Source organism: Heterodontus francisci, chromosome 16 (genome assembly GCF_036365525.1).
Source record: "Heterodontus francisci isolate sHetFra1 chromosome 16, sHetFra1.hap1, whole genome shotgun sequence".
Lineage (NCBI taxonomy): Eukaryota > Metazoa > Chordata > Chondrichthyes > Heterodontiformes > Heterodontidae > Heterodontus > Heterodontus francisci.
Genome location: NC_090386.1, coordinates 39011327 through 39025075, shown reverse-complemented (window position 1 = coordinate 39025075; position 13749 = coordinate 39011327). Strand labels below are relative to the sequence as shown.

The window sequence follows — 13749 nt, the reverse complement described above, 5'->3', positions numbered from 1 at the left end:
TCAATATATCAAATGACTGCTGACAACGCAGCGACCCGCTGATGTCATCGCAGTGCTCCAAGCTGCGCACATGTGCAAACGGTATCCTGCGCTGAGTGAGATGCTGCACATGTGCAGCCTTTGGCTTGCCAGGACTAACTGGTGCAAGCGAGGGAAAATGTCATCAGCAACTCGCTCCCCTTGCTTGCTTCTCCCCACTCAGCTACTCTTTCCCGCCCACTGGCCGCTTCCCCCTCCTTGGCCACTCGCTCCAGGCCTCGACGCTTTTTCCCACTCTCTCCTTCAGCCGTTTCCCCCTGCTCCCCCCTCCTCACTCCACTCTCGGCCGCTCGCTTCCCCCCAACATGTTGACTACCATCCCACAGAAAGTTGCTTTACATTCCAAATTTCAATGGCAGTATCATGCCAGAGCTCTGTCTTTGTCAAAAAAATCAGAACAGTTGAGCAGGAGATATCCAAGAAATGATACAAATGAAGCAATGGTGGGAGGGAGTGGGGGACTGTTAGGGGTGGGATGGAGGCAGGGATGGCAACCTTTGAGCGGATTTTCATGTTGATTTTCTGGATCTAACGTCTTCGTACCTACAAAAGTATTAAAGCTCTCTATCAAGTCCCTGTCATCCTCCTCTGTTTACACAGTAAAATGGAAGGGCATGAAATAATAAAAGTAAAATCAAGGAAAACCCAAAGAGTTTTTATAAATACATAAAGAGCAAATGGATAACTAAGGAAATCATAAGGGTAACCTGTGTGCGGAGACGGACATTGGCATGGTTCTTAATACTTCTGCGTCTGTTTTCACAGAAGAGAGGGATAATACAGACACTACAATCAGGGAAGAGGAGTATGAAATATTAGATGATATTAACATAGGGAGAGAGGAAGTTTTAAGGGGTTTAACATCATTGAAAGTGGCTCGGATGAAATGTATCCTAGGCTGTTAAGGGAAGCAAGGGAAGAAACAGCAGAGGCTCTGACCATCATTTTCCAAGCAATCTGAAGTAGAACGTCTAAATTGGAAGAGGACTAACCTCAATGGGATGAGAAGGGATCTAGCCAGGGTAAAATGGAATCAAAGACTGACAGAAAAAACTGTAACTGAAGAATGAGTGATCGTTAAGGAGATGTTTCAAGTGCAAGCTAGGTACATTCCAACAAGGGTGAAAGTCAGGGAAACTAAAGGCAGGGCTCCTTGGATGACGAGGGAGATGGAGAATATAAAGAAGCAAAAAAAAAAGAAAAGAGGCTATATAATGCATGTCAGTTGAATTCTTCAAGTGAACCAGGCCAAATACAATAAGTTGTATGGGGAAGTGAAGAGGAAAATAAAACTGGCAAAGAGAGAATATGAGAATAGAATGGCAATCAACATAAAAGGGAACCCAAAAAGCTTCTACCAGCATGTAAATAGTAAGCAGGTAGTAAGAGGCAGGATGAGTCCTATTAGGGAAAAAGAGGGTGCTATGTGCTTAGAGGACAAGGCAAGGCTAGAATACTCAAGGAGTGCTTTGTATCGATATTTACTGAAGAAAAGGATGGAGACAAATATCGGCAGAAATAGAGATGGTAGAGGTAATAAATGGGGTGAAAATCGGGAGGCAGGAGGTACTAGAAAGGCTGGCCATGCTAGTTAAGTTGCATATGGCTATGCAAGTACAATTAAATTTTGCAATTTACAATGCAGCCGAGTGTTTCAATGAACAAGATATATGCATTTTATGTTTGAGCTGATGAAGAATAACTTGAAGGTACATCCAAATAGCCAAAGGTACAAACAAATAGCTTGCAGGCAATTTTAGATCCACCTAAAACGGTTACAATGTCGACAGAGCGGCTGGCCTAAATCTGGCATCGGAAGGCCTGAATAATTTTCAGGTTTGTTCAAAAGTCGCTAGTGAGCTGAAGGCACTATCAGAAGCCCTGCTGCAGCTCGTCTGTGGGAAGGGGGCTGAGGGAAATGGATCCTAGAGAGGGCTGAGCTGCTGCCGGCAAAAGAGCACGCTTGCTCTCCTAGTCCCACAAAAATTCTCCCAAACAAATCTTTGGATTATTTCTTCAGGGGCCACTGGTAGGCTGCTCAAGGCCTGCTGCAATTAGGTGAACCTACTTGTAATTGTAAATTGCAATCAGCATCGTCCAACCAGCATCAGAGTCCAATCTGCATCTTAGGCAGTCTCACACTGGAAACAAGCAGGCATGTTAATTGCCCATTTACAGATCACCTGAGAATTGCATCAGAGATGCTTTGGGTATCAATGGGGCAGCTGAGATGCCGCCCGTAATTTTAATCTGCTGGCTGCCCATTTTTCCAGCTGAGAAACAGGTAGCTTGCAGTTGAATATTATATAAAAAGGGAGCAAGAAGTGAGTGGGATGGGGGAAGGGAATGAGTAAGTATAATTGCAACAATTTCAGATTTTCCAGAATCATAATGAAAATAGAATTATGGAGAAAATGCTCCACTCCCTCTTTACAGATCAATGGAAGTTATGGATCAACTAGCCTATTAAACATCTTACTGTGAACATGTTACACTATGCATAATACAAAACAGAAAATTCAGTTTGAGACAGAAATCCCAAAATGCAGTGCACGGTGTATTATTTTGCTGTTCAGCTGGAGCTGTGGTCAATTTGGCCTGTGCCTTTAAGAAAACACATACTGAGCAGAATTAGAGGCTAATTGTAGGCAAGAGTATTAAAGGATATGGAGTTAAGGTGGGTAGATGGATTTAACATATTGATCAGCCATGATCTAACTGAATGGTAGAACAGACTCTAGGTGCTGAACAGCTTACTCCTGTTCCTATATTTGTGCATTTGAGCTAAATTAGAAACGAATTACTTTTCCTGAGGGAAGGCTGGACCAGAGAAAGAATCAGAAAAGAAAACCCAGAAGAGGACACTGGGAGAATGAGAAAGGACAGCCAAATGGAGCAAAAAAATCTCTCTACAGTGGAATTGTGGGTAATGTCACTAAACTAGTAATCTAGAAGTCCTGGCTAATGCCATGGGTTCAAATCCCACCAGGGCAGCTAGTGGAATTTAAATTCAATTAATTAATAAAAATATGGAATTAAAACCCAGTCTCAGTAATGGTGCCATGAAAGGATCGGGACAGAGTAGATAGGGAGAAACTGTTGCCACTCGTGAAAAGATCGGGAACAAGAGGGCACAGATTTAAAGTAATTGGCAAAAAAAGCAAAAGCGACATGAGGAAAACTTTCTTCACACAGCGAGCGGTTAAGGTCTGGAATGCACTGCCTGAGAGTGTGGTGGAAGCAGGTTCAATGGAGGCTTTCAAAAGGGAATTAGACTGAAATCTAAAAAGGAAGCATGTGCAGGATTACGGGGGAATGGCATTAGTTGAATTGCTCATTTGGCCAGCTGGTGCAGAAACGATGGGCCGAATAGCCTTTTTTCTGCACTGTAACAATTTTGTGATTCTGTGAAACTATCATCGACTGTCATAAAAATCCATCCGGTTCACTAATGTCCTTTAGAGAAGGTAATCTGCTGTCCTTACCTGGTCTGGCCGAGATGCAACTCCAGACCCACAGCAATATGGTTGACTCCGACCTGCCCTCTGAAATGGCCTAGCAAATCACTCAGTTGTTAAGGGCATTTAGGGATGGGAAACAAATGCCGGCTTTGCCAGCGATGCCCACATCCCATGAAAGAATAAAAAAAATCCAAATAGAATTCAGAAGAAACTTCTTTGAAGGCAGTTCGAATGTGGAACTTGCTACGACATGGAGTAGTTGAGACAAATAGTTGAGATGCATTTAATGGGAGGCTTGATAAGTACATAAGGGAGAAAGGATTGGATGGATATGCTGATAGGGTTAGAAGGGTAGGAGGCTTGCATGGAGCTGACCTGTTGGGTTGAATGGCCTGTTTCAGTTCTGTAATTTCGAAGTAACTGTTGCCAAGCAAAATAAAAATCTCTAAAGAGAATGTCCTTTCGGGAAGAAAATCTGCTGTCCTTACCTGGTCTGGCCTGGCCTACATGTGACTCCAGCCCCACAGCAATGTGGTTAACTCTTACATGCCCTCTGAAATAGTCCAGCAAGCCACTCAGTTGTACCTAACCGCTATGAAGTCAAATAAAAAGGAATGAAACCAGATGGACCACCCGGCATCGACCTAGGCACCAGAAACGACAACAGCAAACCCAGCACCCTGCAAAGTCCTCCTCACTAACATCTGGGGGCTTGTGCCAAAGTTGGGAGAACTGTCCCACGGACTAGTCAAGCAACAGCCTTACATAGTCATACTTACGGAATCATACCTTAATGACAACGTCCCAGACACTGCAATCACTATCCCTGGGTATGTCCTGTCCCACCGGCAGGACAGACCCAGCAGAGGTGGCGGGACAGTGGTCTACAGTAGGGAGGGAGTTGCCCTGGGAGTCCTCAACATCGACTCCGGACCCCATGAAGTCTCATGGCATCAGGTCAAACATGGACAAGGTAACCTCCTACTGATTACCACTTACTGCCCTCCCTCAGCTGATGAGTCAGTACTCCTCCATGTTGAACACCACTTGGAGGAAGCACTGAGGGTGGCAAGGGCATAAAATGTACTCTGGGTGGGGGACTTCAATGTCCATCACCAACAGTGGCTCGGTAGCACAACTACTGACCAATCGGGTCGAGTACTAAAAGACATAGCTGCTAGACTGGGTCTGCGGTAGGTGGTGGGGGAACCAACACGAGGGAAAAACATACCTGACCTTGTCCTCACCAATTTGCCTGCTGCAGATGCTTCTGTCCATGACTGTATTGGTAGGAGTGACCACCACACAGTCCTTGTGGAGATGAAGTCCTGCCTTCACATTGAGGATAACGTCCATCGTGTTGTGTGGCACAATCACCGTGCTCAATGGGATAGATTTCGAACAGATCTAGAAATGCAAAACTGGGCATCCATGAGACGCTGTGGGCCATCAGCAGCAGCACAACTGTACTCAACCACAATCTGTAACCTCATGGCCCGGCATATCCCCCACTCTACCATTACCATCAAGCCAGGAGACCAACCCTGGTACAATGAAGAGTGCAGGAGGGCATGTCAGGCGCAGCACCAGGCATACCTCAAAATGAGGTGTCAACCTGGTGAAGCTACAACCCAGGACTACCTGCATGCCAAACTGCATAAGCAGCAGGCAATAGACAGAGCTAAGCGATGCCATAACCAACGGATCAGATCTAAGCTCTGCAGTCCTTCCACATCCAGTCGTGAATGGTGGTGGACAACTAAACAACTAACTGGAGGAGGTGGCTCCACAAATAGCCCCATCCTCAATGATGGGAGAGCCCAGCACATCAGTGCGAAAGATAAGGCAGAAGCATTTGCAACAATCTTTAGCCAGAAGTGCAGAGTTGATGATCCATCTCGGCCTCCTCCTGAAGTCCCCAGCATTACAGATGCCAGACTTCAGCCAATTCGATTCACTCGATATCAAGAAACGACTGAAGGCACTGGATACTGCAAAGGCTATGGGTCCTGACAATATTCCGGCAATAGTACTGAAGACCTGTGCTCCAGAACTTTCCGCACCTCTAGCCAAGCTGTTCCAGTATAGCTACAACACTGGCATCTACCCAGCAATGTGGAAAATTGCCCAGGTATGTCCTGTACACAAAAAGCAGGACAAGTCCAACCCGGCCAATTACCGCCCCATCAGCCTACTCTCAATCATCAGTAAAGTGATGGAAGGTGTCATCAACAGTGCCATCAAGCAGCACTTACTTAGCAATAACCTGCTCAGTGACGCTAAGTTTGGGTTCCGCCAGGACCACTCAGCTCCTGACCTCATTACAGCCTTGGTTCAAACATGGACAAAAGAGCTGAACTCAAGAGGTGAGGTGAGGGTGACTGCCTTTGACATCAAGGCAGCATTTGACCGAGTATGGCATCCAGGAGCCCTAGCAAAACTGGAGTCAACCGGAATCAGGGGAAAACTCTCTGCGCTAGGTATAACTCCAACCAGCAAAGGAAGATGGCTGTGGTTGTTGGAGGTCAAACATCTGAGCTCCAGGACATCACTGCAGGAGTTCCTCAGGGTAGTGTCCTAGGCCCAACCATCTTCAGCTGCTTCATCAATGACCTTCCTTCTATCATAAGGTCAGAAGTGGGGATGTTCGCTGATGATTGCACAATGTTCAGCACCATTCGCGACTCCCCAAATACTGAAGCAGCCCGTGTAGAAATGCAACAAGACCTGGACAATATCCAGGCTTGGGCTGGTAAGTGGCAAGTAACATTTGCACCACACAAGTGCCAGGCAATGACCATCTCCAACAAGAGAGAATCTAACCTTCTCCCCTTGACATTCAATGGCATTACCATCGCTGAATCTCCCACTATCAACATCTTTGGGGCTACCATTGACTAGAAACTGAACTGGAATAGCCATCTAAATACCGTGGCTACAAGAGCAGGTCAGAGGCTAGGAATCCTGCGGCGAGTAACTGACCTCCTGACTCCCCAAAGCCTGTCCACCATCTACAAGGCACAAGTCAGGAGTGTGATGGAATACTCTCCACTCGCCTGGATGGGTGCAGCTCCAACAACACTCAAGAAGCTTGACACCATCCAGAACAGAGCAGCCCGCTTGATTGGCACACCATGCACAAACATTCATTCCCTCCACCACCGACGCACAGTGGCAGCAGTGTGTACCATCTACAAGATGCACTGCAGCAACGCACCAAGGCTCCTTAGACAGCACCTTCCAAACCCGTGACCTCTACCATCTCGAAGGACAAGAACAGCAGATGCATGCGAACATCACACCTGCAAGTTCCCCTCCAAGTCACACACCATCCTGACTTGGAACTATATCGCCATTCCTTCACTGTCGCTAGGTCAAAATCCTGGAACTCCCTTCCTAACAGCACTGTGTACCTACCTCGCATGGACTGCAACGTTCAAGAAGGCAGCACACCACCACCTTCTCAAGGGCAATTAGGGATGGGCAATAAATGTTACTATAGGCAGCGACACCCACATCCCATGAATGAATAAAAAAAAATAATTTATAGATGGAGTGAAGTAAAATTACCAACATTATGTAAAATGTGTGTAACAAATATGAAGTTTGAAAAGTCAGGTTTTACATTACTGAAAACATTTCTCAACAAAGTAATTGCTCTACAAACAATATCAAATTCCTGCTGTTGTGAAGTGATCTCTGAATATTACTTTTGTCTATTATTGATAGAAAACGTATATTGAATTGTGACTACTATTAGTTGAGAAAGCAAAAATGCTGCATAATAGCCTACAGTTCTAACCTTGGAGGAAACACTGGCCATGTATTAATGACCATTACAAACATGCCAGGATGTTTTATGTTCAGACAAGGCAGTTCAACATGATTAAAAGAACATTGATATCTGGTAAATGATCCTGCCAATTTGCAGGTTAACAAAATAGAAGTGAGTACAATGACATGATTATGTTGCCAACTACATTCAGCATCACAAATTGGGCCAGAGTGTGCTGTCAAAATAATGGTGAAGCTAATGGTGCTCACCGTTATTTATGTGCAAATAGTACAACAACATCAGACTAAGGGACAGAAGCGTGGTGAAATGCAATTATCCAAAATTTGCTGAGTTGCACTGCTCCACCATTAGGTTTGCGAAAATGGCATTTTGCTGTCTGCCTCACCATTGCCAAGCACTGATTGTCATGATGTTGCTATATTTCCATGGTTGATATGAAGTAAACCTGTCCTAGGTACTGAGAGCTTGCAATTACAAGTGTAAGTACCATTTAACAGCATCATAAGTGTTGATGACTGCCAATCAATCTCTCTGGCACTGAAAATTAATTATAAGTGTCGCGTCTTATTCCTTCAAGTTTGAATTTTTCGGGATGGGGGAGGTATTTAAAAATATCAGATTTTTAAAAAAGTTTCTTACTTTTCCTTTCTGTCCATCCAATCTTCATTTCCTTTTCGTTATTCCTCTTACTGTACCTGATTTGATATTAAATTCCTTTAATTTAACTTCCTTCTCAGTCCCTCTGCTGTTTATTTCCCAATCCTTAAATCTCATTGATTAAAGAGATACATTGTGAGTTGCCTGAGTTCACTCAGGGCCCAGATGTCCTGTTTCTGTTGCAGCGATGCTATCATCTTGCATTTTCAACAACTTTGTGGGGAAATTCTAACAGCAGATGTTGTTCAATGTCCTGTTGCAGCCAAATCTGCCTCATTATTTTATTTTGCTAAAAACGGAGGAAGAGCTGGGCAACAAAGTGGTGCAAACAGTATTGATTCAATTCTCCAATGGGTTAGGGTGCAAGTGCACAGTATGGGAAGCACAAAGGTGCATTTACTCACTCAGCAATCTGGGAGTAATTCCATTTCAACGTCACAATTTAAACAACAATTCTGTTAGTTCTTTTTATTTGTTAAAATTCACACTGGTAGCCAGACAGCTTCATTTATTACTTTGAGTATGCATGCGCAGTGATCTACAATTTCCAATTCCCCACTCAAAAGTTCTAGAAACATAGGAACAAAGGCAAATGGATTCTTCTGTACTTCAGAACCTTTGCTGTTCTACAAGCAGTCAGTAGAAAATGCTTAAGCTAGCTCTGCATAAAATTACATTATTATAAAAACTGTTTTCATAAACTTGTTTTTATTCTTTCATGGAATGTGGGCATCGCTGGCAAGGTCAGCATTTGTTGCGCATCCCTAATTGCCCTTGACAACTAAGTGGCTTGTTAGGCCATTTCAAGAGCAATTAAGAGTCAACATGTAGGCCAGACCAGGTAAGGACAGCAGATTTCCTTCCTAAAGGACATTAGCGAACCAGATGGGTTTTTAATTCAATCAACATAGTTTCATGGAACCGTTACCAAGACCAGATATTAATTCCAGATTTTTATTCATTCATTGAATTCAAATTCCACCAGCTGCCATGGTAGGATTTGAATCCGTGTCCCGAGGGCATTACCTCAGGCCACTGGAAGACTAGTCCAGTGATATTGCCACGAGGCCACTGTCTCCCCATACCATATTCAGTTCTACCAATTTGAAACGGGGAACTTTTATTTCTTATTGACAATTTAATTTGGAACAGTTTTGCTTCAAACATGAAGTGACATAACCATAGTAAAATAAGTAAAAAGTTTTAGAAATTTGGGGATTTAGATCAGAAAACAAGCTTGTGGTAAACTCTGAAAACAGGCAATAGATGGATAGAAGATTGGCTAGCTAACAGGAAACAGAGAGCAGGCATAAATGGGTCATTTTCTGGTTGGCAAGACGTAACGAGTGGTGCGCCGCAGGGATCAGTGACGGGGCCTCAACTTTTTACAATTTATATAAATGACTTGGATGAAGGGACCGAAGGTATGGTTGATAAATTTGTTGATGACACAGAGACAGGTGCGAAACTAAGTTATGAAGAGGGCATAAGGAGGCTACAAAGAGACATAGATAGGTCAGGTGAGTGGGCAAAGATCTGGCAAATGGAGTATAATGTGGGAGAATGTGAAATTGTCCATTTTGGCAGGAAGAGTAAAAAAGAAGCATATTATCTAAATGGTGTGAGATGCAGAGGGATCTGGGTGCCCTCGTGTATGAATTGCAAAGGGTTAGCATGCAGGTACAGCATGTAATTAGGAAAGCTAATAGAACATTATCGTTTATTACAAGGGAGGTAATGCTTCAGTTATACAGGGCATTGGTGAGACCAGATCTGGAGTACTGTGTATAGTATTGGTCTCCTTATTTAAGGCAGGATGTAAATGCATTGGAAGCAGTTCAGAGAAGGTTTACTAGACTAATACCTGGAATGGTAGGTTGTCTTATGAGGAAAGATTGGACAGGTTCGGCTTGTATCCGCCGGCGTTTAGAAGAGTAAGAGGCGACCTGATTGAAACACAAGATTCTGAGGTGTCTTGACAGGGTGGATGTGGAAAGGATGTTTCCCCTTGTGGGAGAATCTAGAACTCAGGGTCACTGTTTAATAAGGTGTTGCCCACTGAAGGCAGAGATGAGGAGGAATTTTTTCTCTGAGGGTTATGAGACTTTGGAACTCTCTTCCTCAAAAAGCAGTGAAAGCAGAGTCTTTGAATATTTTTAAGGTAGAGGTAGATAGATTCTTGATAAGCAAGGAAGGTGAAAGATTATGGGGGTAGGCGGGAATGTGGAATTGAGGTTACAATCAGATCAGCCATGATCTTGTGGAATGGCGGAGCAGGCTCAAGGTGCCAAGTGACCTACTCTTGCTCTTAATTCGTATGTTCATGTGCAATAAAACAAACATGATAAAAATTCTCATTATAAGAGCATCAATACTTACAGCAACAGATGGTGACCCCATACTTCCGCTGCCATCTTCAAATCCATTTTGCTCTGAGTCATCCTGAAAAAATGAAAGTTTTCACTGACAAAAGGAATGGATACATTAAGTACATATCAGTGATTTTACAACATCACTTCTTACCTTCAATTTACGCATAATGCTAGTCCTGCAATGAGTATACCTTATTCAAAAAGAGCAGGTTTGCCATTAAGAGGCATGTAAGACTCTTTCAGTAACAAATTGCTAATGCAAAGTGTTTTTGTGACAATCTATTGATCACATTTACCCCAACCAGACACCAGTGCTAATTCTGTTGGCAAGTCTACTATTAACATGCTGGCAAGGTAGAGGACATTTTGTCAACTTCAAACTGGTTTACATGAACAAACAGGAGTGAGGTCCCTCTTGTATGAGCAGAAACATTTCAATTAGAGAGCATGGCTGATATCAGCTGAGTGCAAAGGAAGACTGCACTCTGATATGAAATGTCAGCTTAAATGGGGTTGCAACTCAAAGTTAGAAAAACAAATTTTACCTACCAAAAATACTGCAGGAGTATAAAAAAGGGAAGTAAACTACTTTGCAATTTTTTATACAATACCCTTTTTGCCCTTTCAAGTTACTTGGCTGCATAGTGCAAAGTCTTATTCAAAAGCTTTGATTTATTCTCAAATCTCATACTAAGAATTTTATAATTCTGTTCAACATGACTTGCTTTACAAGCAATCATTCATGAAAAAATTATCAAGCAATCATATAAACTTAGTTTAATGAAAATATTGAAATTAAAAAATGTTGCTTATATCAGATTGCATTTCGCTGATTATAGATTTAAATCTTATTGGAAGGAATCATACAGAATGCCACTCCTACTTTGAAATTAAACAAAATGTTAACTTAAAGGCTTCAAACAATGATGACAACTATGCAGGAACAACATGACATTCAGGATTAGTCATTTATGGAAATTAAATCACGGAATAGTGAGCCACAAAATGGTTTCTGTAGTGTTTTGAAATTACATTGTGCATTGCATACTCTGGAGAATACTGTAAAACACAAATGCTAGCAAAGAGAAAGTGAAACTGAGACAGAATAAAAGTTCAGCTGCGTAGTCTTTGTCTCTGTTTTTACCTTATACTAAAAACGGCTATACCTCATTCCAGTCCTGAGGACATCACAATGGTGACACGGTAAACAGAAAAAGGATTAAAAAAAATAGAAACATTGCTTTCTGGTATGAAAATTTTGGAAGGTTTTGGTCTACTTTTGTTTCCTCTGAAAGGAACGCAATCCCAGATCCTTTATCATTCCGTTGCTGATCAGTGTGGCATTGTCTATGCGCAGGAAAAAGGCAATCAAAAAAGACAGAAAGATGTCAGAGCTATTGAAGTTAGCAAGATTACCATGGCTATCAGAGTCCTGAGCTACTGAAGCTGAAGCTAACAGTAACTACCACACTACAAGTTCAACTCCTGTGAACACTATTCATCGCTCATGTGCCAGGAAACCACCTGCAAAGCAACAACAGCTGTCTCACAAACAGAGCTGCGACTTATCCAAAGAATGTCTCCCCTGTGACGGTGTTTACCCATACTGGACAGAGTGTCCTGATACTGGTAAACAAAGCCTGTGGAAAACCCGATCTCTTTGCTCATGTTTATCGTTCAACAGGGCGAGAGAGAGAGGGCGTGTGGGTGGGCAGGCGAGAGAGAGAGAGAGAGAGTGGGCAGGCGGGCGAGAGACAGTGGGCACGCACACAAGAGTGGCTGACAGACCGAGCGCGCGAGAGACAGACAGACAGTCTGTGCGTGCGCGCGGAGGGGGAGGGGGAGAGGGAGCGGGGGGGGAGAGAGGGAGCGGGGGGGAGAGAGGGAGCGGGGGGGAGAAAGGGAGCGGGGGGGAGAAAGGGAGCGGGGGGGAGAAAGGGAGCGGGGGGGAGAAAGGGAGCGGGGGGGAGAAAGGGAGCGGGGGGGAGAAAGGGAGCGGGGGGGAGAAAGGGAGCGGGGGGGGAGAAAGGGAGCGGGGGGGAGAGAGGCAGCAGGGGCGGAGCGGGGGCGGAGGAGAGGGAGCGGGGGGGGAGGAGAGGGAGCGGGGGGGGAGGAGAGGGAGCGGGGGGGGAGGAGAGGGAGCGGGTGGGGAGGAGAGGGGGAACAGAGAGGGGGCGGGGGGAACAGAGAGGGGGCGGGGGGAACAGAGAGGGGGCGGGGGGAACAGAGAGGGGGCGGGGGGAACAGAGAGGGGGCGGGGGGAAAAGAGAGGGGGCGGGGGGAAAAGAGAGGGGGCGGGGGGAAAAGAGAGGGGGCGGGGGGAAAAGAGAGGGGGCGGGGGGAAAAGAGAGGGGGCGGGGGAAAAGAGAGGGAGCGGGGGAAAAGAGAGGGAGCGGGGGAAAAGAGAGGGAGCGGGGGAAAAGAGAGGGAGCGGGGGAAAAGAGAGGGAGCGGGGGAAAAGAGAGGGAGCGGGGGAAAAGAGAGGGAGCGGGGGAAAAGAGAGGGAGCGGGGGAAAAGAGAGGGAGCGGGGGAAAAGAGAGGGAGCGGGGGAAAAGAGAGGGAGCGGGGGAAAAGAGAGGGAGCGGGGAGCGGGGGAAAAGAGAGGGAGCGGGGGGCGGGGGAAAAGAGAGGGAGCGGGGGGCGGGGGAAAAGAGAGGGAGCGGGGGGCGGGGGAAAAGAGAGGGAGCGGGGGGCGGGGGAAAAGAGAGGGAGCGGGGGGCGGGGGAAAAGAGAGGGAGCGGGGGGCGGGGGAAAAGAGAGGGAGCGGGGGGCGGGGGAAAAGAGAGGGAGCGGGGGGCGGGGGAAAAGAGAGGGAGCGGGGGGCGGGGGAAAAGAGAGGGAGCGGGGGGCGGGGGGAGAGAGGGAGCGGGGGGCGGGGGGAGAGAGGGAGCGGGGGGCGGGGGGAGAGAGGGAGCGGGGGGCGGGGGGAGAGAGAGAGAAAGGGGGGGAGAGAGAGAGAAAGGGGGGGAGAGAGAGAGAAAGGGGGGGAGAGAGAGAGAAAGGGGGGGAGAGAGAGAGAAAGGGGGGGAGAGAGAGAGAAAGGGGGGGAGAGAGAGAGAAAGGGGGGGAGAGAGAGAGAAAGGGGGGGAGAGAGAGAGAAAGGGGGGGAGAGAGAGAGAAAGGGGGGGAGAGAGAGAGAAAGGGGGGGAGAGAGAGAGAAAGGGGGGGAGAGAGAGAGAAAGGGGGGGAGAGAGAGAGAAAGGGGGGGAGAGAGAGAGAAAGGGGGGGAGAGAGAGAGAAAGGGGGGGAGAGAGAGAGAAAGGGGGGGAGAGAGAGAGAAAGGGGGGGAGAGAGAGAGAAAGGGGGGGAGAGAGAGAGAAAGGGGGGAGAGAGAGAGAAAGGGGGGGAGAGAGAGAGAAAGGGGGGGAGAGAGAGAGAAAGGGGGGGAGAGAGAGAGAAAGGGGGGGGAGAGAGAGAGAAAGG

General features: G+C 46.1%; 1 protein-coding gene across 1 annotated transcript in view; it reads right to left on the bottom strand.

Moving 5' to 3' along the window:
* Positions 1–13749, bottom strand: part of LOC137378262 (ankyrin repeat domain-containing protein SOWAHA-like) — a 104473-nt gene that overhangs the window by 27873 nt on the left and 62851 nt on the right. Inside the window, exon 5 of the mRNA XM_068048503.1 lies at positions 10333–10395. Within this exon, the coding sequence (XP_067904604.1) occupies positions 10333–10395 (63 nt within the window). The remainder of the gene's footprint in view (positions 1–10332; positions 10396–13749) is intronic.